Below are 27,309 nucleotides of genomic sequence, written 5' to 3'. Positions count from 1 at the left end.
TTCATTCAGTTGACATGGAGGCCTAAGAATGCAGGATGGATCCCTATAACATTCTTGTGACCGGATGGAGACCAGATGCCCAAGTATCTTTCAGTCTTGGAGACATCTGCTTGCTGCCAGTGGGCGAGGGCTTCAGCATGGCTCTGGGTGCATGCTTCCATTGTTACCGTTAAGTCCAAGGGCCTGGTGCTTCATTTGCAGCCAGATTAAAGCTCTAGGAATTTACGCATACAAAAGGCAGCATGGAGACTTTGTGGGTTCATAGTTTCAACCAGTAAGATCTGACCAGATTTAGGGACTAGTGAGGCAATTTACAGGCCAGTGGAGCAGAAAGGAACAGGACTCTGAAATATTTCTATCAAGTCAATGCTGAACACTGAAAAGGGCAACTGTCCAACAGTCAGAAGTCAAGAGTAGAGACATATTACTGACTCTTACCAGCTATATGGGTCTGGATCACTGAACCTTACTGAGCCCCATCTGGAATGGAGACAATAATGTGCTCCTGAATGTGCCTTCCTGGAGGCTGGCTTAACATAATAATGAAATAAAATCATCTGTGAGAGGGTATTGTATATTCAAAATACAGTATACAAATATAACTTATCCTTAGTTTTAAATATGCCCTCTCCTTTATTAGTACGTATAGCTCTCTGGACAGACTTTATAATAGTAATTTTCACATTAAAAAAAAAGTAATTTATGTTTATTTTTCCTGATAAACTGTAAGTTCCATGAGTGTAGAGACTACATTATTTTCATCTGGTATCTGTGGACCTAGCTACTCCTAGGTACTCAAGTCTTTGTTGAATGAATGAATAAATAAATAAATAATGTTAATCTACCAAAGTCATTAGGAAAATGGTATAGATACATGAACATATATTATAGAAAAGAGAAGTTCATAATTTTGGATCTTTCAGAGACATATCACTGGTTTATGAAATGTTCCTTTCCAAGTCTGGCACAAATAATTCAGCCTGGACTTAGTAGAGCCACACAAAAAGGTTTTGCTCATGGCCATGTCATCAGGAGCTGTCATTAGGAAAAGAAAAGTTCATGCGCTCTGTGTTATCCACACTCCTGCTGGGGAAACTCCGGATACCTGAAGTCATATTACTCAAACTCAGAGCCAAATATGTGTAGACAGAGACATGCTTTAGGGTGAAGCTTTCACCGTCTGAGTTCTGGTGCTACCACCTGGAACTCAAGAACCAAAAGGATTCTTGTAAATACCCCTTGTTACCCAAGCATGTTAGCTTCCTCAGCTTGGGTTGCAAAGAATGCCCTATATCCAAATGTATTTATAATAGTCCCTTTATACATATACTTATACATATACATATACATAGATATTATATACACACATTCCTGTAAATATATATAAGGTGTCCTTTTTCTTTACATTTGTCATCTATTGGTGTCCCGCATAAAGAACATAACCCAATACAGACTTTCTGGAGCTGCTCCTGCCTTACTGTACAGTCAAGATTGATTCTGCTCTGTGGGAGTATTTAAAGCTATGGCATGGTGGGTGGCATCCCAACCCACTTCTTAAGACTCACTGTCACTATAGAAGGGAGAAGGACATCCTAAATCTTTGAAGGGTTATCTTTGAATCCCTAGCACCTAGCACATAGTCACATTTAATGCTTCTTAAGTGAATGAGTAGTTGGAACAGCTACGAGGGCAGGGGCAAGAAAAGGCTGCACCCGTGCCAGAAGTGAACAGACTGGTGTTAGCTTAAAGCGCTCTGCGTTAGTGTCAAAATGTGGAGTGTATTTATGGTATAACATGTACACTTTAATAAAGTATTTAGGGAGCTTTGGTCACAGTCAATGTAAGCCACCTCAAATACACAGCGTTTTCAAATATAAGGCATTTTGTGTTGCTGTATTTTAAATCTTTATATTGTATGGTTTTACTGCTGTTTATTCAGAAAAGACTCAACATCAATTAAAAAAAAAAATCTTTACTTTGGGAATGGAAGCAAATTCTCACCTGTGAACCAGAGTGTTCTTAAGGCCACCAACCAGGCCTCGGGCAATGGTCTTTGCTCTGGGAGTGAGAATTGCTTGAGAGACATGGAAGGTGCCCTGTGGGGCCCGCTCACTCAGCGTGGTCTCCAAGAAGAGGATTAGTTTGCGCACACTTGTGGTATTTGCCCAGGGCGCTGGGATCTTCTTTCCCGGCCACAGGAAGGGATATTGCTTGTAGAAGGGGCAGTGATAGAAAATAAGAACCTGAAACGTTCAAAACAGAAAAAGGAGAGCAATTCATGAACAAACTGAATACTAACTCCTTGGCTTTTATGCTAATTGCTAGGAGGAAAGGCAAACAAATATAAACACATGAATATTCAAGAGGTGTTATATATACATTTTTAGAAAAATCAATAAGCAAGGATTTAAGCACTTGAAAATTCTTGACTTTATTTCTGTGAGCATTTTGATAGTATGGTAAAACCCCGAACCCCTTCTCAGACTATGATTTAAATGAATGCCTAAAGTAAAATAGATGGGATTATAAAGGAAACCAATGAGAAGGAAATAGAGCGTTCAATATATTAAGTGAGTTTGTAATAAATTAATGTATAAGTTTCATAATCAATACATTAAACTAATTTGTAGTAAATATAAGGCCTATAATTTTGAATTAATGATGAATATAAATATTTCAAGATATCTGCAGTAACTGATAAGTGATATGGAAATATATGTGATTTCTATAGGGACAAAGTCACAGGTGGGGGCCAATACCTCATGACTGCCTGAGCTCTTAATCTATGAGTACATAATTTCAGTTAAAGGCCAGTGAGAATAAATATGTAGTCTTTTTCCACCCAAATTCACAGACTTCTTATATTCTTCAGAACCCAGGGGAGAATCCCTGAGGCTACAAGTTATGACTCAGATGCTCACAAAATTCATACTGAGCTCTTGGAGTAGAGATGAATACACTGCACTGATTTGGGAGTACACAGATTTCCAATAGTGCGTGATGACTCTGAATGAAATAATCCTTCCCAGGAGAGAGCAGGAGCATACTCAAGGCAGGAGGACTTCCAGGAGGTGATGGGTCTCCAGCGGGACCTCTCAGGATGCTGGTGATTTTGAAAATAATTAGCAAGCCAGATCCACAGCATTAATTAGTTTCTGAGAGGCAGCCAAGGGACAGGGAATTGCTATTTTGGTTGTCCCAGTTCAGAGCTCAGCTGCTTAGGTTTCTAGAAGTAATGTAATGTACGTTTCTCCCCTGGGGCACCAGTGAGCTCTACCTGGAGGACTGTCAGCATGCTATTTACACTCCCTGGACTGCAATCCTTGGATAGCTGGAGAGCATGATCCTCCAGGCACCCAAGGTGGATCTGAATGTGTGTTTTGTTTCCACTGTCCATCTAGCTCCTGACTAAGGTGCCTGACTAACTGTTCCCGAAGACCTAGAGGAGGGGAGTTTCAGGCATGAAGCACTGAACAGGCTAATAGTCGTTCTCGTTTTTAATGATTTTGAGTAATGTCTGACTGACTGCTAATGATGTCTGTGGTAAACACGTGTGTTAATGAGGTTAATCACAGGCTCCCTGTAAGCAGATTGTCTGGGAGATTGAAGAGGATTTCCTGCTGGCGATGTAATTGGCTGGTTGGGATGGCTGGTGTCTCTGGAGGCCGCGAGTGAGGAAAGCTGGCCTGTGAACCAAACTGTGGGAGAGGTGGGGGGAGGCGGCTGTGTGATCCTTGAAAGGGCTGGTCCGACCACTGCCTGAGCTGCCTGCACCTGAGCAGAGTGTCAGGGCAGCAGAGGCCCGTGTTTCCCTTCATTTAGCCTTGGAAATATGCAAAAAGTACAAATTATACAGAAGGGATTTTGACATCCCCGGTGCCCATGCCCTCCTCCCCACTGCCTGCAGCTACCTAGGAGATAACGATGTTTCAGGGCTCCCTGCCTGCAATTGCCTGGGAGATAATGGGGTGCTTTAAACTTAAAATAAACTAAAACCACGTTCCGCTTTGATCAGCCTGTCGTACCCACAGCTGCGAGATAACCGAATGGCTGACTAAGCTCAAAAATCCCTTTTTTCTTCCCCCTATAAAGCCTCCCCTCACTCCCCTAGAACCTCAGAGTCCTAGCCACCCACGGCACGGCTCCCTCCCTGCTTGCTAAGCTTGGACTGCCTGTGGCAGGGCTCCCTCCCCGCTTGCTGAATCTCCCAGTAAACTTCTTTCTTCCTGCTCGCTGCATCTTAATGGCCTTCTGAGTGACTCTGTTCTTACAGATTTTATGCCTTTCCTCAAGAGCCTTCTTGAGCAATCTGATCCTAAAGGTTCCAGGGAGGTTCAGGGAGAATTTCTATTTACAGTAGGAGGTTGGCCTAGCAAACCAACCCTTACTCTACAGAATTCTAGGGGCAGGACCTCTTGTCCATGGCCTGGGTTTTGCATCTTCTTACCCACCTCACTCTGCTGTATTTTTATCTGAGAGACTTTCCCCTCTAGCTCAGCAATTTATGTTCAGTTTTTCTCTTGAGACTCTGATTTAAAATCTCAATTCCTTTGAGAAATACTCCTTCATGGACCTCCTCTTATTCTGATCGGTCCTTTCCTGGAGTCCCTAGGATGTAGATTTAGACTATGTACTATTTTTCAACTGATTGATTACAAACCCCCTTTTTTCCTAAAGTACATTTGAAGCAGTTTTATCTTGCAACTGTGTATTGGTTGTTTTGTATTTTACCAGTATTATATAGTATTACCTTCTCTAAATACTGCTAATCTGTAGAGTAAATTTTGTAATTCATTGTATCCTGAAAACCCACAGTCACTAATATACAAATATATATCTGTGAGCTGTGATGCAACTGCATGTTGAGTACAGGACATGTAACTGAATGGTGATACAGTTCTTGCTATTAAATTATACTAATAAAATACTTAGTGGCTTCCATGCAGGGCATCTCATTACATAATGAGTATTTAAAGCTTAACCTCCAAGAGGGTCCTGCCCCAGCAGTGGGGATGACTGAGGACTCTGCCATCTGTTTTGCTTTTAAAAAGAGAGCTGTCAGGGAACTTTAGGAAAGGAAGGCGAACAGGAAGAGCCTAGAATTCAAATTGACGACATTCTCCTTTTTCCTGATAGGTCGTCACAAGGTCTTTCTTTATAATTCTAGGCAGATTAGTAGTTTGATGATCTAGATTAGCCCATACTTACACACTCTGATAGATCATCACTGTGCTGTGGGAACGTCACTGTCCGTACTATCCATTACTCCTGAAGAACCTGTTACTCCCACAGATTGTTAAACAATTCAGTGTGCTGTATGGCAACTCATCCAGAATACTGTTTGTGTGTGAAATTATAAAACTGTACGTATGACAGATATCTGTTTATAAACTTAGCTGCACTCAAATTTAACCTTATCGGAATCCCAGGACTTAAAAGCCCTCTTACTGATTTCCCTCCCTTTTTCCCATTCTGATAACCCTCTAAGGTCCCTGATAGTAGGGGCTCATGAATAAAGAGTGTTTTTATTAGCATAATCTATGACACTGGTTGTGGAAGTCACCAAGGCATGTGAGCAGCCCTGAGAGCAGGAGAAGCTGTGGGTACTCTGTGACCCAGCAGCCCGTGGTGGCATCCTGGCTCTTGTCGCTCACTAATGGTGCTCTCCCGGGCAGCCTGCTCAATCTCTCTACACCTCAGTCTGCCCATCTGTAAAAAGAGAATAATAACAAAATACCTATCTCAGTGTAGTTGAAAGGATTAAATGAGTTAATTCACGCCCATAGCACATTGTAAAGGCTCAATAAATGTTAGCTTTTATGGTTGTTGCTATTACTATTATTTAATATTGTAAGAGAGAGAGAGACTCCATTGGGGAAAAATAATCTTTCCACATAAGATCTGTGGGTCTAGATGTATATAAACTCATGTTTGGAGGAAGAGGTGTGATAAATATTTGGCAAATCATCACTTAACAAATGTTTCTGTGAGAAAAAATAGCTTAGATAAATTTTAACAGATACTAAGAGTTGACTCAGCCTCTGGAGTCTTAGGCCTTACACACTTTCATGAGTGTGTAAAACAACCTGGTATTTCCAATTACTCAGTCCAAACCTGGGAGTTACACCTGAATCCTCACTTCCTTTCACACCTTGAATCCCAACAATTAGAAAACTTGTTGGCTCTCTCTTCTGATAGATTCACAATCTGACCATTTCCCACTAATAGTCTCCTCCCTGGTTTCCCTACTTGCCCCACTCTGCCTATACCAGGTGTCCTCCTGGTAACCAGAGGGATATCCTTACAGCCTAAGTCAGGTCCCGGCACCCTGTGCTCAGAACCCTCCTCACTCGGAGTGAAAGCCAAGTCCTTGCAGTGCCTCAGGCCCTCATAATCACCCATTCATTCTCTCTCTGAGGTCCTCAGCTGCTTTGCTGTCCAGCCGCCATCCCCCAACTTTTCCTCAAAGATGTCAGCACACTCCTGCTAACGGCTGGGCACTGCCTGTTCCTCGCTGGGAAAGCTCTTGCCCCAATATCCATGTGATTAACTCCCTCTCAAGTCATCTTGCAATGAGGGCTGTTTTGATCAACCTATTTAAAATTATGACTAACTCCAACTCACAGAAGCCTGGCTCCCCTTGCCACACTTGACTTTCTTTTTCATGGCTCTTATCACCTTCTGGCATTATATGTAGTGTATTTATTATGTTTATTATTTATGAGCTGTCTCCCTCCATGTGAATGAAAGCCCCATTAGGTCAAGGATCTTTGTTTTATTTACTATTTTATTCCAAGTGTTTAGAATGGTGCTTACTTAGCATATATTTGGTATTCAAAAAGTATTTGCAAGTGATTAGTCTTTAATTGATTTTTAATTAAATGTTCTTCCCTAAATTCAAAAATAAAGGCTTCTTAAAGATGGTTAATGTATCTAAGAGCAAGTGAGCAACTATGAATGAAAGATACTTTCTTTTTTTTATTTTTAAAAGAGAGTCTAAATCGGAAGCTGACGTTTCCTGGGGCTCTCCTCTCGGGATCAGAGCAGAATATATTCGAGACTCACATTCCTTTTCTTGAGTCCGTCCCTCCTGGGTCTAGCTTTGGGTGCTCTTCTTAGCATAAGCAACCTGAGGGTTAGTTTCCCAGCCTGGATCCTCCCTCCGGTTCTTCCTTAACTCTCTTTAACTGTGACCCAGATTCTGTGAGATGGCCTTTTGAAATATTAACGCACCTGAAATGATCACTTCACATGCCTTTGTCAACTAATGCTTTTACTTATCAAGCAATGCTTTGTCAGGGATTCTCTAACATTGAGTTGAGGGCAGGATTACACAGACTGTCCCTGAGGGGAAACAGGAGGGTGAGAAGCAGACTCTATAGGAGATGGTAAAATGGTATAACCAACTGGTCCAATTTCACAACTTTGCCTTGGGCTGGTTCTGGCCAGGCTACTCAGTCAATTTAGATGACAAACAGGTTGCCAAAAATGTTTTAAATACTTGGCATGTGTTCACTCTCATTCAAAGGCATCAAGGGGAGCCCTTGGAACTATCCTAGAGCCCAGAAACCTATGTAAGTATGTTAAATATTTCCCCAAAATCTATCCCTTCTAGCATAAGAGCCCCGGAATGATCTGTCTGATGGCTGGCAATATAGAAAAGGCACAAAGAATCCTGTTCTTGCACTTGGAAGCTCATCTTGGTTTCCTCTTACCTGGCACTTCTTCTCCCACAGGATCTGCAGGGTCAGAGTCTCCACACTGCAGGCAAAGCACAGCTTGTTTCCAAAAGCCTCCTGGATCTGGTGAACCAGATGTTTGTGGTGGGCCTCATCCATGGCGTAGAAGTGGTTGAAATCCAGGAAGACAATCTCTCGGGGGTGCTGTGTAAGAAACGAGTCGATCTCCATCAGCCCATCCCAGACCTTGATGCCAAAAAGCCCGTGGATGAAGTAGATTTCCTGGTCAGCATCCCCTGGCTTGGAGGACACACGCAGGTCGAAGTAGCGGATCCCAGCCTCTAGCTGTTCTCGGAAGGTCAGGTTCTGAGTCACAGACCATTTCTTCATTAGCTTCTTCACCAAGGAGATCCTGGCGAGGCGTATGATAGCTGGGGTCTGGTCAGGTCCCACGGGAGATTTCTCATCAACCCAGTAGCTGAACGAATCATGGGAGCCTGTACAAAGGAATAAAGGCGAGGGAAGCAGTTTAGACTGGACCCGGCAAAAATAAGCCAATCATATGAAAACAAACAAAAATTAGGAGCCAAATACACACCAAAGCAGTGTAAACACATATTTGAAAAATTTTAAAGCTTGCTAGGAATGCCAAAAAGCACAAATAAAAGTAATGTCATCTTTTTAGCAGCTTGTCAAGCCTGGGGTAAAACTAGCATAAGGTAACTTAATAAATACCCCTCTGGAAAGCTATTTAGAAATATGCTTGGAAAAAAGAGCTTGAAAATATCCATACCACTTGATTTAATTTCATTTCGGGAAAGCTATTTTGAAGAAATAAACTAATTTTGGAAAGACATATGTTTGCTAAAGAATAATCATAACAAGAGACAAACTGGAGGTTGCTTGAGGATCCCGCTCAGAACAGCGGTTGGCGGAGGCATATTGACTTTATTAATGCAGTCAGTGAAACACAGGGTATGAAAACCCTGTGTCATCTCAATAATGCTGGGACAGCATCTGAATTCTAGGAAAGGCAGAATTAAAAACAACAACAACCACCCTTGTTTTTACGTTTCTGTAAATACTGTTTTATTACTGTAGTAACGAGTCCGTAGGGGACATCTTGTTAAAGTAGCATGGGCAGCAGCTTCTCTCCAAGTTCACTGTGCCACCCAAGGATGATGAGAAGAAAGATTCTGGAAAGTTGGCCGAGAAAGAAAAAGACCCAGTGAATAGATCTGGGGTGGGGGAAGGACAAAAACAAGAAGTGGGCTAATGGCAAAGTTCAGAAAAAGCTCAATAACTTAGCCTTTGACGAAGCAACACATGACAAACTCTGTGAGGAAGTTCCCAACTCTAAGCTTGTAACCCCAGCTGTTGCCTCTGAGCGACTGAATGTCCATGGTTCCTTGGCCAGGGCAGCCCTTCAGGAGCTCCTTAGTAAAGGACTGTTTATTCAACTAGTTTCAAAGCACGTAGCTCAAGTAATTTACACCAGAAACAACAAAGGTGGGGATACCCCAGCTTCTGGTGAAGATGAATGAACAATAGGTCCCACCAATTGTACATTTTGAAAAATAAAACTTTATTAAATTTAAAAAAATGAGCCCATAAGAATGATTTCTTGACAGATCACATAAACATCCTGAGGAGTTCAACAGAGGTTAGTTATATGGCCTCTTTTGACTCATCTCTTAATGAGCTGAATCTGCTATTAAATAATCAAATGCATGTTCCCTTTCTCGGCCTTACACAACAGGAGGGTAGGTTTTCTCATAGACCCTGAGATGATCTTATTGTTATAAAGTATAAGAGACCATGATAGACATATTTCTAGCTATAGTGAGAAAATATTTCTAAGGTGAAAATTATCTTTAACAAGTACCTTTCAGTTTGTCACTGGTTTCCATCTAGCGTGAGCCATCATTGTTACGTTAGCTCTGTGACTGGCTCTGATACTGGGGACTCTGCAAAGGTGGCTGTGCTTTGCAAGCAAAATCAAGGAGGAAATTACCCTTGTTCTGACACTACTAACCTTGTCCTGAACCCTTACCTCCCATGTTAGATTAAATGCTTAAGTCATACTAGTTGATTGTCACGAGGTATTCGTTTTACTAAATCTTAGAGCATGCATTTCACGCATAATGTAGAACTTTACAAAACTCTACTGTTTTATAGTTTATTATTTCTATTTTCTTGAAAATAAGTCATTCTGGTTGGCTTTACTATTTTATCTTCTCAGAAATAAACTGATAAAGGAAAATAAGATGACAAGTGGTGCTTTATTTTTATGTAGTCTCTAGAACATGGAGAATATTCAGTAACTATTAAGAAAAAATATATTTACCAATCATTAGGCAAAGCCAATTTGCAAGCAAGAAAATTACTAGCATATTTCAGGTAAAAAAAAAATTGCATTACTACTCGAAATGTGGAGCAAGTCTCCCTGGATTTTCCATATTGGTTGTTCCTGTTAACGAGACTCATTGGATAACTGCCTAATGCTCTGCTTCCTTTGGCTGTACAGAAATGGGAAATCTTTATACCTTCTCACTGAGAGATTTATTATGAATACGCTGTATATAAATGGTGAAAAGCCCGCTCTCCCTTCTCTCTAAATTGTATTAGCAGCTCTGCTGCTCAGAATTGAGTGTGCAATAGAGAGCAAGGCATGCATTGAACTTCATTCTTCCCTGGGTATCAGGGAACAGCCATTATCCAAGCATGGGAGGGGAGACAAATCCCTCCTGAAATTGTCTTCTTGCTGCTGAGCCCAGTCTCATCTCCAGAGGGAGATGTGCTGACAACCTCCAATGCTTTTCACCAAGTCTGAGGATTGTGCAGCAATGTGACAGTAAAAGGGCCCCAGGGACCATTCTGAATACACAGGGACACATGTGGTACCCAGCCCACCCCACAGAAGAGGGAGGGCCAGCACATTCCCTGGGAACAGAGTCTCTTTATCTCTTTGCTCCCTTTTCCATTTCCCCTCTTCCTTTCTCTGAGGGTTTGCTATGTCAGCTCTTTTCTGGACCCTTCCATTACCTTGTCTTCCATGAAGGTTGGGAATACATTTCAAGGTTTTCCCAACCTTCTGTTACCACTCTCTGTCTCCTTTGCTGGTTCCTCGTCCTCCTTCTTGTCTCCAGATTTAAATGTTTGCCAAGGATCTCTATCCTCTGCCTTTTCCCACCGTTTCACTCACTCTGCAAGTTCACCACAGTGCCATCATACAAATGACACCAAAACTTCACCTCTAGCCCAGACTTTTCTAAGTTTCAACTTTGTTCCCAACTTCCTGCTGTGTTCTTCCACCTAATGACCTCCTTAGACAACAAATTACACATTTTGAAAGTCCAGCCACTCATGCTGCCACCACTCTAAAGTCTCTCCCGAATTTCTGCTAATAGTTCACTCAGTCACTCAAACTGAAAACTTAAGATTCAATTTAGATTCTTCCTCCTCCTTCATCCTCTGCATCCAACCAGTTACCAAAACTTTGCATTTGACTTTCAGAACATATATCAAGCCTGGCTCTTCCTTTAACCTTCAATTGCCTCCCTCTCAGTCATACATTCATTATCTGTCATATAATCAGTACCAAAATAACTTAGACTTGTCCTTTCACTCCTGCCTCAATTTGTTCATCTCCAAAAGTTAATCATTTCAAGATACTTCTGAATATGCAATATTCGTCCTCTCTCCTCTCTCCCAAACCAGGTTCAAACTCTGAACACTGTCGATCAGGACTCTCTTGCATATGGTTCCAGTGCATTGTTCAGACTCAGTCAGGCCCCTGCACCAGGCCTGCCATCTGCTGATGTGCAATATAAATTGATAGGCAGGCTTCTTCCTGGACTCTGATACCTTCCCTAAAATATTCTCTCACCCCGACTCTGTCCACATCTTTTCTCCAGCATTTATACCCACATCAGGCAGGTTGCTTACCCCGGTCTCAGTTTTCTCATCTGTAAATTGAGCACGATAGGGCCCACTGTCACAAAAATCGTATTAGAATGTATGAAAAGTGCTTGGGACAATGCTGACACAAGGTGAGTGCTGAACTATTGTTATTATTTTTATTATTAGTTATCTCTGTGAGAAACTAGAGGTAGGAAGAGTGATTAACTGAAACTCCTTATCTTAAACCTTAGGGTCTGGAAGATTTTCTCTTCTCTCCATCTTATTGGACAACATGACATGGAGATGGCAGCTTAGCCTCCACCTTGTTGACTGTAGCTGCCATTCACTCTCTTGATCACAGCTTCAGCTCTGTCATCACCTACTTCTAAAATCTTAAAATTCAGTATTCTACTTTCTGACCACAATTTACTTTTCTTCTGCCTCATTGTGACTTGACCCCTATTTTCCCGATCTGAGAGCCCAGGTTGTTGTTACTTGCCACTTTTACCCACAAAATTGTTAATTACAAATTTCTGAAAGCTATTAGGATCACTGTCAAGGTCTGTTGTCTGTCTACACATGCAGGCGCGTGCACAGCCCCAAAATGTACTTGGAAATATTAACATGGTATTGTCTAACAAACTTTTTGATAAACAACAAATGTTTTCTTTTCTCTATTTTTCTCACTTACAGAGTGGAATCAGTAGAGTTTTAGGAAATAATAGGCACCAAATATCAGATGGCTGTTTTCAGACTTCTCTGGGTAGGGACTTTTATTGTTATGTCAAAGATTTTCCATAGAGAGCAGGAAATATGGATCTATAATCTCTTCCTTAGTGTTCTACATTCCATGGATTGATATTAACCCTAATTTTAGCCCTGCAAAGATGAGGCTTTCCCCCCCTCCAATTTTTGGAGATATTTTCCTGCAATCCTTTCATTTTCACAATTACTATTCTTATCTCTTCCTGTTTCCTTATACAATCAACAGGCATCACAAATATCTCCTTTTTTACTCTTTGCATGTATACAAAACCCTGAATAATGTATGTAAAAGCACTTTATGGTCTAAAGAATTCATTTTCAACTTTGAACACATACCAGAATCCTCTCGGGGAGCTTCTAAAAACCATTAGTGCCCAAGACCCCACCCCAGATCCATTGAGTCAGAATCTCTCTGGGGTGAGAGCTGAGAATTAAAAACTTGAAAAGCTTCCAAGTGATCTGGGCACTGAAGCTGGACACCACTTGCCATTGACATAAGATTATCCTCTCCCAATAAGTTCTCTGATTTTTGGGGATCACCTCCTTTGATTGGTCTTCTAGAACTTTCAGGTCTTCAAATAATAATCTGGTGGCCTGCCTTACCCCTATCTTGGTAGAAGCTTTCTTCATCACTCCTTTTGTTTAAGGAATGTCTCATGCCTTTTGACCAGTTGAAAAACCATTGCTTGTATGTGGAGAAAAGCAATGCCGGGAGGCCTCTCTTTCCTTACCATGTCTTCTGGTAAGTGATTATGTGAGGCTATTAGGTTAATTAGAGCCTTTATTATGTGCATGAGGCTGGAGAAAAAAGATTTGAAGGGGGAAGGTTAGCAAGTTGTTGGGGTCCCCCTGGGAAAGTATCAAGACTTGGAGCCCCGTGCATGCCAGGCGAAAGAAACGGAGCCTGTAAGACCTGACTGGAAAACTGGGAAAGCTGGGTGCATACATACCTTGATGCTATAGCCAGTGGGCCCTGATGGGAATCGGGCCATGAGAAAATGCTTTATGTCCTTTGAAGCTTGCCCTGCTCTTTTGCCTTGCTTGATCACTTTATTGTACCAGCAGCAGAAGTTTTAACTTTAACTCAAAATGAATTTACCCTTCATATTTTACGGCCATCTGAATGAAGTCTTTGTCTCCAACACAACCTGACCTGAGGGAGATCTCAACATTCCTTCAATTGTTATCCCTGAACAATATCTGTTTTTTGTAATCAGCACTGTTTAACATTGGTTGATGAACTTTACATGCATGCTATATGCCCTTAAGCTTACTGCACTCAATAGAAGACCTTGGAGGAAGGCAGTCGAGGCTTTTGCCCCTCAGACATTTGCTGGCCTTCTCTCCCCTAGCACAAGCTGCCTGGGAAGTCTTCATTTCATCTGTGACAACAGGGGATCTCTGTGGGTCAGTGGCCCTGACAGAGAGATATTTGTCCGATGTTTTAGTTATTTCCTCCTAGAAAGCATTAGGTGACAAGTTACTCTGAGACCAGATGCAAGAAGATAAGTGGGCCTTGTGAGGACCAGGGACACACTGTTTGCTGTTTATCTGGAACACCAATTGCTACTTGATTCTTTCTAAGGTTTGTTATTTGAGGATAAGGAGATATTAAGTGAGCACATAGCAATTTTTAGTTAAAGTGCTTTCATTACCCATTTCTTGAAAATTAGAGTAGTAGCCATTTTTCTGAACTCATGTAATTTAGAAGTATTTAAAGCAAACTTCTTGGGAACCTGGTCTCTAAATAAAACAGAAAGAATTTATTTTATTTTATTTTATTTTTAATGTGTTTTATTGATTATAATATTACATTTGTGCCAATTTCCCTTCCCTCTGCTCCCCTCCACCCGGTGGCCCCCCTCCCTCCAGTTGTCCCCCCCTTTTAGATCATGTCCATTAGTTGTGCATACAGTTCTTCTCAACCTCTCTCTGTCTATTCCATTCCCTCCTACCATGATCCTTAATTCCTATATCATCTCCCTCCCTCTCCCCATTCCCCCTCGCTGTTGACCTCCCCCCAATATGTTCCCCATACCTATAGTTCTTTTTCCACTCTCGTTGCCTGTTTAGTTTGCCTTTGTTTCAATTCCCTAGCTTCTGTTGTTTCTTGTGATGCAGTTTTCATTTTAGATTTCATTGTCTTGATCCTCCTTTTTCTAAACCAGTCCCTTTAACATCTCACATAACAGTGGTTTGGATCTAATGAACTCTTTCAGTTTTATTTTGTCCTGGAAACACTTTCTCTGTCCTTCTATTCTGAATGACAATTTCGCTGGATAGAGTATTCGTGGTTGTAGGTTTTGGATTTTCATTACTTTGAATATTTCTTGCCAGTCCCTTCTTGCCTGCAGGGTCTCCCTTGAGAAGTCAGCTGATAGTCTAATTGGGACCCCTTTGTACATAATTCTTTTCTTCTCTCTTGCTGCTTTTAAGATTCTCTCTTTATCTTTAATTTTTGACATTTTGATTATAATGTGTCTTGGAGTGGTTCTCCCTGGGTCCAGTTTTTTTGGAACTCTCTGTACTTCCTGGACCTGTAAGTCTATTTCCTTCCCCAATTCTGGGAAGTTCTCCTTTATTATATTTTCACTCAATTTTTCAAGTTCTAGTTCATCTTCCTCACTCTCTGGCAAACCAATGATTCTTATGTTGGGCCTTTTATAGCTGTCCCAGAGGTTTCTGATCCTCTCATAGTTGCTTCCCATTTCCTCTCTCTGCATTGGTTGACTGCTTGTTCCTTCTCCATATTCCAGTTTGTTGAAATGAACTCTGGATTTTTTTTCCTCACCGTCTGTCTCGTATGTGGTTTTGTTCCTTTCGTTATGAGTGTTTTTCGCTTCTTTCTCATCTTTTTCCAGATCTTTTGTGAATTCTGTAAGCCACCTGATAACAATGGCCCAGAACTGAGCCTCTGACAGGTTTCTTATCTGTTCATCTGTCAGGTTCTTTATCTGTTGCCTGGTGAGCTGTGCCACCGGGATTTCTATAGTTGTCTGCCTCATTTTGACAGATGCGTTTTGTTTTCTTGGGCCGGCTGTAGGGGGCAGTGCCTGTGTAGTCGTCACAATCCAGCGACCGGCGCCTGTCCGCGACCTATTTCGCAGCCCTGTGGCGCTTTCTTTGGGGGCGGGGGTCCAAGATGGATTCACACAATTATTCCGCTAGGAGACCGGGATCCGTCCTCCCGCCCCCCTGGGCCTCACTGTTCAAGGCGATGTGGTGGCTGCTTTCCCCAGCGTTGGGGTTGCGAGCTGCCGGGGGTTCGACTGCAGCCGGGATTGTTCTCCCCGCCGCTGTCCCAGGTGCGACCGCAAACAGCGCCGCCCCCTTTCGCTCTTACCTGCCCAAAGGGCGCCGCTGGTTTATAACTTCATATGTTGGGCTTCCGTGTAGTTTTATTTTCTGGAATTTCTAGTTATCCTTTGTTTTGAAGTAGTTGTATTCCTCTCTAGTTGTAGAGGGAGACCTAGCGCGTCCGTCTAAGCCTCCATCTTGGCCGGAAGTCCCCAAAACAGAAAGAATTTAAATGACACACCCTGAAATGATAAATTTCATTCCAATACAATAGCATTTCAGATTATGTGGTGATTATACAGTTATGGAGGGAAGAATGAAACAAAATAAAGTGAAATATGAGCAAGTGAAAGAAACTCCTTTACCACATCTCTCAGTTGCATTGCCTGGGATGATGACCCCAGGTCAAAGAACCTCTGCGCTAACATATTTAAGAAAATCTCTCTTCCCCACCTTCCTTAGGTACTACTCTGCCTATGGGGAGCCCTTTTAACTTTGAAGCCCTTTATCCCCCTCCAAGTCCACTCACTTAAGTCTTACCTCCCACCCTGTGCTTGCTCAACCACTCAAACTTCCAAAATGTCAGTGCCTCTAGGCTATGTATTCTCAATGAGGGGACAAAAACTGGTTCTTGGAGGATGAAAAAAAATCTTACTCTTTTTATTTATAAAGCAGAGATATACATACATTCACACACAGGGTGGGACAAAAAGTAGGGTTACAGTTGTGACTATGTGAAACTCAGTTTATTCTTATATTACTATTCATTAATTATTGTCTTCTTTTCTATATGAACAACTGTAACCCTACTTTTGCCCCACCCTATACATGCACACACACACACAAATGCACACAGTACCTAAACAGCTATACAGTATATCTGTGCATTGCTAGCATTGTGAGCAGGATAAAAATAGCTAAAAAGAGTCCTTAGTGAGGTGATAAACAAAAGGCTGAGAATATTGCTCTAGACTGAGCATCCTGGTAGGCAAATGGACCCTTGACTTGTCTGGGCTGGACCACAGATCCTGCACCTCTTTATATCCTTAATAGGATGTCTCTCAGTGCTTTTAGCAACTGCTTCCCTCTGGACAGCCATCCATTAGGTGACCCAGTACTAAGCTTCTGTTCCCATCCCCTGTCACCAGAGCACTAACAAGCTGGAAACCAATTCAATTTCCTCTTTTTAAATTATCTTTTAAATATTTCCAATAGGCGTCTCCAGGCCCAACAAGTCATTTCTCTGCCCACTCAACCCAAAGGCCCAGACTTGCACTTTACAAGATGCCAGTTCAGCAAGAAGAAATTGACAAACAGCGAGTCCGAGACCTAACTTGATGAACTGTTATAGCTCTGAATAAGCTAAATGGAGAGTTCCCACAGTGCTTAAGAACATGGGGTGGTGCCAGTTGCTAAATTCCTAAAGACGGCTCTACTGCTTATGGGCTTTCTGATTGAAACACTGTGCCTGAGTTTCTTCTTTTGTGAAATGGAGATAACAACAGAACCCACCACCAGAGGTTTGTAGCGAAGGTTAAATGATTAACTCAGGTAAGCGCTTAGAAGAGTCCCTGGCAAACTGAATGAGCTCAAACATATTATTTCATTTTTAAGAAATGTGTGTCATCTGCTTGTATGATACTATCTAAGAAACAAATAATTCTGGTTTTTAAATAATGTTGTGAAACCTCAAATATTTATATTCAGGTATATGCTGTGGCAGGTAACTGGAAAAATGAAGTCTGCAATTTAAATGATTTATTTTAGGTTATACCCAGAATCAACATCAAAAGGAGTAATTCAGACCATAGTAGTACACAGTTTAAGTATAAATTGACACTAGAAGTAAAATTACAAATTACCTCATCTGCTCCTAACTTAGGAGTAAATAAATATAGTGACTACACAATTTGAAAGTATAGTCGGGAAAGTTCCAAGGATGTTCTTAATTTTTTAGTTTTAACATAAAAAAATACATTTCCAAGTAATTTATAAGAAAATCAAATGCACAAAAATAAATCCAATCTATGGCTAAAAGCATGATGGATAGCAGATTTTTGGAGACAGTAAACCTATAATCCATTATTTAAAATGAAAACAAACAAACAAACAATAATGCCTTCCCAATTCACCAAAAAACCCTACCAGTTTTCATAGATATCACTAAACCACTCAAACATCCACAAAGAAACTTCGCAACAGTATTTTAAACACCAAAACCCAGAATCAACAGTATTTTCAGAAGTTTTTCTGTATATTCTTACATATTAAAAAAATTAATGCATTCTCTGGGTGGTGTGGCTGTTGGTTGGAGCATTGTACAGTAAACCAAAAGACTGTAGTTTTGATTCCCAGTCAGGACGCAGCCTAAGTTTCAGGTTTGGTGTCTGTCTGGTCAGGGCACATATGAGGCAAGTGGTTTGATGTTTTTCTCCCACATTGATGTTTTTTTCCCTCTTTTTCTTCCTACCTTCTGCTCTGTCTAAAGTCAATTAGCATGTGCTCAGGTGAGGATAAAAACAAATATAATAATGCATAGTTCTTAGGGATATAAACATGGCAAGTTTATATGTTTGCCTCTCTCAACATTCTTTATCACCTCCTACTTTTCTTTGCAAGTATGAACTTCTCATACCTCTTGGGCCTCCTTATTTTATTCACAGGCTTTTTGCTTTTGTAGAAGACATTTTTACTCAACAATGTGGTAAGTTGAGAGCAATAATGCACAACTCAAGCCTACTGGGAGAGCAGCTCAGGTATAGATGCAGCACCTTCTCCACCTTCTAGCCTGGGTATACCTGCAACCTACCATGTACATGTGCTATCATGAGATTTTTGATTCAGGTAATGAATTCCAGGTAAAACAAATCTTTTTTACAAGTTTTGTTTGATAGCAAGATTTCATCTGATCAAATACTCTGGATATTTTTCTAAGGTTTGGAGATACCATACCTAATTTTAGAAATGACAAAAACATATGTCTAAATATGCATAAGGGGGCTGGTCAGCAAGACCAAGTTTTTGGAAGACGAGCCATTTAGGAGATGCTTATTCCCTCAGCACCAGCGGCTACCTACTCTCGGACTCAGACAGTGACAAGGCATATTCAGGGACACCTCCCTGGCCCTGCAGAGAACAATGGACTCCAGATCCTCTACTGGTCAGCTCTCACTTCCTCTGGAGGCCATCACTGGCTCACCTCCCTGGCATCCTGACTCCTGCCAGCCTGCTCGGCAGGACTGTGGGTTCCCCAGGACAGCATGCTGAGGGCAGCGCAGCAGCTGAGGGACCAGCCTACAAGGGATATCACAGCACTGTTGGGCTAGCCTGCAAATCTGGTGCCAGTGATGCCAGCTTTCACCAGTGACTCCTTACAAAATAGGCAGGAGAGAAGAAAAATAAAAAGAACAGCTCTCTTTAATGCACACAGTAGACTCTTTATCTTGAATATAAACACGTGATAAGAAAAAAAATCATTTTAAGTCCACACTATCCTGTAAAAAGAGTGAATCCTGGTAACTGTGGTATCTTGTTTGCTACGCACAACTGAAATATTCATTTTTGGTATTAATGGCTTTCGATGTACTTGAAGCAGCATTAAGCAGTGGATGGGGCATGCATATTTGGACAGAGAAGCTTGGAAAAATACAAACTGTTCTGCTGAGGAAAGGAAGAGAGTGGAGAATTAGAAGAGGAAAGAAAGAGGGAATCACAGGGACTGCAGGGCTGAGCAGATACCTAGGAGAGGAGACAAACCAATTGAGGATTTTTCAAAGGTGTGGTCTAATTTCACTTCTGTAATTCTCTCTAAATCATGCATGAGTATTTTTAAAGTGAGAGTTTGAGGGGAAGCTGTAATATTAACTTGTCTGAAGCAAACATGTGTCTGGGTCCAATCCCGTTTTCAGACACCCCCCACCCCCATCAGGGGCTCTCCTCTGCTGGCCTCCCTACCTCCCTGTCTCATGTCCTCCCCCCCCCAGTGTCTGGACCAGAGTCTAAAGGCTGGGGCAGACCTAGCTGGGAGTGGGGTGGTACCACATAAAAGAGAAGGTGGGAAGGTACAAGAGAAGCCTTCTCTCTGACGGAGATAGACTTAAAAAAGATAACTTTATAAAAAATCTTTTTCTTGGTACACTAGAATTTACACTTTACCATGAGGGCTAGCAATATATGAGGTCTGTCTAGAAGGTATCCAGCCATGTAATATGAAAAAGAGACATTTACTGAAGAAGATACAAGATATAAGAAACACTGTACATAGGACAATGACACCTCAGTCCCCTTCAAAGTAGGCACCTTGGGACCTCACACAGTTCACCCAATTGCTGCTATCAGCTGACCTATTGTATTATCCTGAATCTCATCAATGGTCTGAAATCTCTTCCATTTCAAAGGTGATTTTAGTTTTAGAAAAAGCCAGAAATCTCTGCCCAAGACATGATGCATGAGCGGGCATGTTGTCATGATGAAGCTGCCCATCACCAGTTGCCCATAGCAGCGGCTTTCTGAATCATCCAAATAGTTTCCTCAGAGGAATGTTCAAGCTTAATGCAAAATTTGATGCAGATTTGTTGCTCTACTTACTCAGTCATGTTGAATGGGATGGCCACACAGTACACATGCTCCCTCAAGGGCGTCTACTGCCTCCACTGACTAGTACAGTGAAGTCATCATTGTTCGCGTGTGTGCATTCCAGTCCACTAGCTTTGGCTGCCAGGTTACATTGTTGTCATGCAAACCGAGGTAACTACAGCAGCCAGAAAATGTATTGTTCAGTTAATCCGCACAAATAGGAGACTTCTGAGTATCAGGCAGGGAATATGTTTTCATTAGTTGACTTAAGATTTATGGCCACTATGAGAGTCCAGTTCAAGCTTGCCACTGAGCAGAACAGCTTTGCAGCGGTGGCGAATGCAGCATTCTATGGCTGGTCTGCAGCTGCTGCCAGCACTGCGTGCTGTGGCGCTGCTGCGGCTCAGATGCTTCAACTCTGTTTCGTCACAGCCCTCGATGGCCCTGATGATGAACTTCCATAAATAATAAATGACTGGGGCTGGTGTGCTGCATGTGGCTTATTTAAAGGTAACTGAAAGATTCCCAAAAAGGGTGAATGACCCCAGGAGTGAGGCTTGCAAATGAGCAGCTTTTTCTCTCCTCTTGCACTTTGATAATCTATACAAACCTCCCAGTGACTCTGGTATTAATAAATACATATTTAGACAGCAGAGTCCAGCTCAATCTTTCCTTTTCTTTTCCCTGGTTATGTAAAAAGAAAAAAAAAAATGAAATAGGTGACGTGTACTTCTCTCCTCTTCCTCCTTTCCCAGGTTTACACTATCAGGCTACTTCTCTCAATTCTCCAATAAGCTAGTAGAAGACACAGACAGAATCGCCAGACTGTACACTTCCACTGACATTTAAAGGTCAAGTCTCCTTGTATTGTACATAATGATATCTCCCTCCCCGCTTGTCTGGAAAGGATGACTGAGAGGATTACTTGGGGGAGGAGAGCACTTTTGAAAGTTCACTGGGGCAAATGGACTTGATCTACTGCAATTCTGCTGAATGTTTAAGTTGAGTGAGCTTTTTTCATAAAATAAATAAAGAGTAAAGAAAATTTAAATCAAAGGTTGAATTCATCCAGCTATTGTTTTCCACCTCTGTTCTTTATTAGTTTTAATATGGTTACCCTCTCAATAAAGACTACTAAAAGAACTGGATCAATGCCATAAATAGGATCCAGTTTTCAAACATTTTCTCTCTTGGTAGAGGATTTATCCTTGACTGCTGGGCCCACAGTGACAGACAACAGGTACTATCTCTGAAAGAGGTGCCAATGGTGGCGAAGCCATTTGCCTTAGCTCCATTTCAATCTCTCCGCCTCAAGGAAGAATATTTTTTGGAATCACGTGTTCAGTACATATTGCTTTTAATATTTTCTCATTTCTCTCTGCCCCCAGAGCTCATGGAAACCTCCTCATCCAAGACCTAAGAGCATCTCAAAGATACGCTGCTTACCTCCCCAGCCTTTGCACCTAGCTCCTGCATCACGAACTCCCTGGTAAGCCCCAGTGGGGACTTCTTGTCTGACAATAACTAGTAACAACTTCAATTTATTGACTGTTTATTATGCACCAAATTCCAGGCTGGGCACTTTACTTACAGGATTCATTGGATGTCTGCCACAATCTTGCAAGACAGTGATTACCTGCATTTCACAGATGAGGAAACTGAGGTTCAGACTGGTTTTGCAAATACTACAGGGTTATAAAGATTGCAAGTAGCCACCTGGTAGAGAAACCTAGGTCTGGCTGACCCAAAGCCACACAAACCTACTTTCAGAATATTATTGGTTAAACAAGTCAAATGCATTGTGCATTTATTTCCCTTAACACAGTCATCACAGGTTTGTTTTTACAGCTAAATGCTTAAAAACACCCCAACGCAGGAAAATTGATGGAGAGAGAAAGTGCTTTTAAATTTTGTAAAGACATGAAGAATTCCCATGTAGGAACACACGAGGGCACCCTAACCTTCCCTCAGTTGAGGAAACACTGCCTTTTGCATTCCTGCGGCTCAGAACCTGGAGTTCCAGGGCTGGTTCTGCTCTGATGACTTGTATGAGCTTATACATTCCTACTGGAGCTCAGTCTCTCCACTTGCAAATTTGAAGGTGAGTGAAATGAGCCTAAGGAGCTCTTCAATCTTGAGAATCGATGATTCCAACTTATTAACAGCTAGTTAAAGGAATTTATGACCCCATTTTAACAAGGGTTATTAACCACTACAAAGAAATAAGATGTTTCTTTCATACTTACTATTATACTTATGCAAAAAATATCCTTATAGGTTTAACTCATCATGTTTGCAAATAGCAAATCATTCCCTCGTGTGAGGGTGTTATTTATTTATTTTGGGCTCAACTTAGAATTTTGTCAAATTACTGGAGAGATGCTTTCCCCTCATGTAGATTCTGGTTCTCCCTTTCCTAAGAGCCTTCTTCTGGCTGGCTAGCAACGGGTGTGTGTGTGGACTGAATGCATGGGCCAGTAGCTCACTTCTTGCTTAGCGTTCCTGTGACAGTTCCCTTCACTCCAAAGGCTAGCCTTTCAGTGCTTGGTGGGACAATCTGATGAAATTTATCATGGGGACCTTGAAAAAATACCTCGGAGTCACCTATCTTGGATGAAATTTTTCATGGGCAGGGTTATTTTAAGATTCACTTGCCAAACTGCAGAATGGCAGGAGTCCAGGGGAGTTCCTGGCTAAATCCCCTCAAGGACAAGAAGGGTTTTTCCTCTTTCTTATAAATGAAGAACTAAGCCAGGTGCTCCAACAGAAAAAAGGGATAAAGGAGGAGGGAAAATCCAAGTGGCAGTCTAAATTATACAAAATGATGAGTTTAAAGGTGATCTGTACATTATACCCAGTGGGGAAAGTGAATGAACCATACCCCGCCCTGGAAAACTAGTGTTCTGACAAGCCTGCACACCTGCTAAAAGCCTCTGATGCCTTTTCCCTATAGTGGCAAAAAGCTGTTTTCTCTATTGGAGCCTTGCTGGGTGATTACCACAGAGACCACTTAAAACACTGGGCTCCTTTTGTTCTGAGGCAATAAAAAGCCTACTAGATGTCTGGTCTTGGGAAAAAAAAAAGTGACTTGTTGAGTCAGAACAGGGTAGCAGGCAGTCGTTCAGACACAGCTGTCCTTATGGGTGTCTAGGCATTAGAGTCCTGGCATGGAAACAAATGCCTTGAATGAAAAGGAAACTCTTTTTATCACAGCCAACAGAGGGAATTAAGGTTATAGCCCAACACTGGGTCAATCTTCAACTCTAAAAATGTTTTTTTTTTTTTTATTTAAAAGTAATTAAGTAAATTTGACAAGAGCCAGGTTTTACAATTCTAGTATTGTTATCAGTATTTTTGTTGCAATTTGCTTCACTTTCCTGTACCTCAATTTCTTCATCTGTAAAATAGAGATAATAATAGTACTTGCATTACTGGGTTGTAAAGATTACCTGGGTTTACATAAATCAAGTAGAGCAATATCAGGCACCTATAAGTGGTTAAATTATTATTATTTTATCCTCACCCATTTTTTCATTGCTTTTGAGAGACAGAGAGAGAGAGAGAGAAATATTGATTGGTTTCCTTCTCATATGTGCCGCAAGTGGTGATCAAACCCGCAACCTAGGTATGAACCCTGACTGGGAATCGAACCTGTGACCTTTTGGTCTATGGGACGATGCTACAATCAACTGAGCCACACCAGCCAGAGAGCCAGTGGCCAGTAAGTATTTTATAACTGCTTTATAAGTTAGTTTTTCTTTTTCTGTCACAATTATTATTATTTTAAAAATACTTTTAAAGCCTTGGGACACCTTGAGAAGACTTTGTAATGCAGTTATAAGATTTTATCTCACCTTAGGCACTATTACTTTCTCTCTGTGTGCCCTAGTTTCTCCTTAAATTAATAGAAATGTCAGCTCTTTGGGCTTAAATTCTTTGTAGATATTTCAGGATTTCATGTCTCTCTCTTTTGCTCCCTCTTTTTCTTCCCCATAAGGTACTTATTCTGAACCAGTATATAGATACCGAGTATAGAGATGACAAACACAGTTGTGTAGCAGAAAGGCAGGTGAACAGATTCAATGACATATAATGTGTCCCATACTGGAGGTGTGCACAGAAGCAGTACCTGAGCTGTTTCTTGCAGGATGGATTGTAATTGGCCTAGTGAAGTATGGGAAATTGGGGAGGAAAGAGCATGTTTATTTATGGACTAGAGTTTTGAAAACAAACAGCATATTTTCTTTCAGCATTTTCTTTGGGCCCTAAATTGTCTCTGGCTCCCTATAGTCTATGAGACAAAGCATGAAGTGTTCAGCACCACATTGAAAACCTCCCGAGTGGCTGAAATCTGTCTTTCCAGTCCTTTTCCATTTCTTTCTCCTGTCACTTCTACAGTGAGCCATGGCAGCCCTGCTCTGTTCCCCAAAGGTGGCCTTGCTCTCCCTTATAGAATTTTATTCATTTGGTTCCCTTGGTCTGAAATGCTCTGCCTCCCCATACAGAAACCCTACCCATCCTCACAGCCTTGCTCCCAGGTGCTCTCTCAGTGCAGCTGTTTCTTAACCCCTGTCCTTTTTCCAGGTCCCTGAAACAGTTTTTATTTATTTAATTAATTTATTTCTGTGGCACTGCATTCTGCTTTTATTGGCTTTATCTGAACTACAATAACTTTCCTACAAGACTACAAACTACACCTTGTTAATTTTTAAAAGACTTTCTACAGGATCTAGTATGACACTAGGTACATATTAGGTGATCAAAAAGAAATGTTAATAATAATAGCTGCATATCCAGGATTTATGCTTGTTTCATGCTAGGCAATGTGGACCCTGAGAAGAAAGATTCATTTGATGTCAACCCTGAGAAAGAATTTATCTGCTGAGATGCCCTCTCCATAGTCAACCCAGGGCCCAAATTTTATAAATAATAAAAGCCTAGCAGGCATTTGCTGACCGGGGCTCTTCATGTCCTCTGTATACTGGGAAGAACCTCAGGCTGACCTCCTGGCTTTCAGCACTTTGCCCACCTGGTTTACTCTGAGTCAACCAGTGCAGGGAAACCCTGGTGTCCTCTTTCTACCAATGAATTGAGAGACCTGCCCTGTCCAATCAGAATGGTACAATTTGTACCCCTCATTTATGTAAAACAAACCCAATTGAGAACCTGGGTGGGAACTTTCACTATAAAAGGTGGCCTCCCTCCCCTTTGTCTCAGTGGAACACAATTTAGTTGCTACCTGAATCTGTGTCTCCTGGGCTGGAGCCTCTTTTTGCTCAAATAAGTACTTTTTATTTTTTATTACAGTCTAAAATTAATTTTGGTTTACAGCAATATTCTAAGCACATTCTATGTATTATTTAGTTTTTAAACAACTTTGTTGTGTAATAGGTTTTAACCTTGCTTACAGAGGGTTCTGGTCTTTGTCCTTGCCTCTGAGAAGGAGGTAATCTCTTAAGGGTTTGAAATATCCTCCCTGATAAAAGAATCTTTGTTTACCTGGGTGGCTTTGGGGTCACATCAAAAAGTATAAGGATGTAATTTATGGTGGTGGCTGTAAGTCACATGGATACAGGCTTGCCCTCTGGAGTGCTGGATACTGAAGTTGGCCATGTGGAACCTCAGCCAAGACAGTGGACACCAAAGCTTCCCTGGTTAGCAGTGTTTCGTGCTTATTGTTAACATCAATACCAGGAAAATAGCCTTGTTCATGAGTCCAAAGGAGAGGACAAACGGAAGTGCTGTGTTTGGAAATTTGCTGGACTCTGCCCATGTACCTTTACACTTGGCTGACTTTAATCTGTGTCTTTCTCTGTAATAAACAGCAATAGCTTACAGTGAGTTCTGTCAGTTCTTTTAGCAGATCAAACCTACCAGTGATCTCGAGGGCCCCCAAACCGGCAACTGACATCAGAGTGAGGGTGGTCTTGTGGATTGTGCTTCTTCTAACCTTGCACTTGGGAAGTAGATATTATAATTATCTCCACTTTACAGATGAGAAACCTAAGGGTCAGAAATGTTCAACTTTTATTCAAGGTCCCATCACTAGTAAGTAGGATTCAAACTTAGGTACACTAAAACTAAGCTCATGCTCTGAACTACTTGTCTATACTGCCTCCAATGTGAATAAAAATTAAGGATAGATAGAAAATAAAAATACTAAGAACAGATATAAAAATGAGCACATGTCCTTAAGTACTGAGATGTTTAAGGTAGCTTTTGTAGAGAAACATCATGTATTACAACTTGGGTTGTAATCTCTATGAATATTGCAATAAATTTGATATGAACAGACTGTAATTTTGCAAGTTAAAATATTTCTGTGGCCTGAGCTAAGAACATACTCATTTGCAAAGTTATGTGTGAGAACTGGGACTTATGGTTTTTGAATACAGCAAAAGATTTGTCTAAAAAAATCTCTTATAGTCCTTGGGAACAATCTCATTGTCCCTTGCCTTTCCATGTTAATTACTTGAATGTGACCCAGTCACTTCCCTCGAGTTCCCCTGGCTCCGCCAAGCAGACTTAACTGGTCTTTGCCCTGTGCTCCCACAGCATTTTGTACATACTTGATAAACTTGGGATGCTGTGTGGTGATTACCTTCATGTCTGTCACTGACACGTGACTGTGAGTTGTGAGGGGGGAGCATGTCTAATTCATACCTATATTTCTCTGTAGTTTGTAAGGCTCTGGCATACGGCATGTACTGAGCACATGTGTACAGAAAACTGCAAGCACGATTACGTGAATGAGCAGTTATTTAGAGAGCTGCCTAGGACAGGTTAGCCTAGGTCTCCCGATCTTTTCCCAAAATTCTCTTTGGTCCACCCATTTCCTTTAGACAGGCCGAGTTTTCACTGTGCCTGTTCACCACCAGCACCTGTATACACCAGCTCCACTTATCTCCATTTGACCTAGCTTGAGTTATCTGGGTCAATGAAGAAGAAAGTGTTGGAAAACACAGAGGACAAAAATAAGCCAGAAAGGATGACTAAAGGAGCAGCCATAATAAAATACAACATTCAACAATTTAAAAGGAAAAGTTGGTGAAGAATGTGGTGGTCTGTGGGCTTCACTTTAAAACTGATT

At 41.4% G+C, this 27,309-nt stretch overlaps 1 protein-coding gene across 1 annotated transcript in view; it reads right to left on the bottom strand.

Moving 5' to 3' along the window:
* Positions 1 to 27,309, bottom strand: part of PLCXD2 (phosphatidylinositol specific phospholipase C X domain containing 2) — a 46,804-nt gene that overhangs the window by 7,120 nt on the left and 12,375 nt on the right. Inside the window, exons 2-3 of the mRNA XM_090276401.1 lie at positions 7,716 to 8,176; positions 2,002 to 2,243 (exon numbers count right to left, since the gene is read on the bottom strand). Of these exons, the coding sequence (XP_090132527.1) occupies positions 2,002 to 2,243; positions 7,716 to 8,176 (703 nt within the window). The remainder of the gene's footprint in view (positions 1 to 2,001; positions 2,244 to 7,715; positions 8,177 to 27,309) is intronic.

Source organism: Furipterus horrens, unplaced genomic scaffold (genome assembly GCF_987537825.1).
Source record: "Furipterus horrens unplaced genomic scaffold, mFurHor1.1.pri manual_scaffold_1, whole genome shotgun sequence".
NCBI classification, from domain to species: Eukaryota; Metazoa; Chordata; class Mammalia; order Chiroptera; family Furipteridae; genus Furipterus; species Furipterus horrens.
Note: the sequence above shows the minus strand (reverse complement) of the source record. Positions and strands in the feature narration are given on the sequence as shown.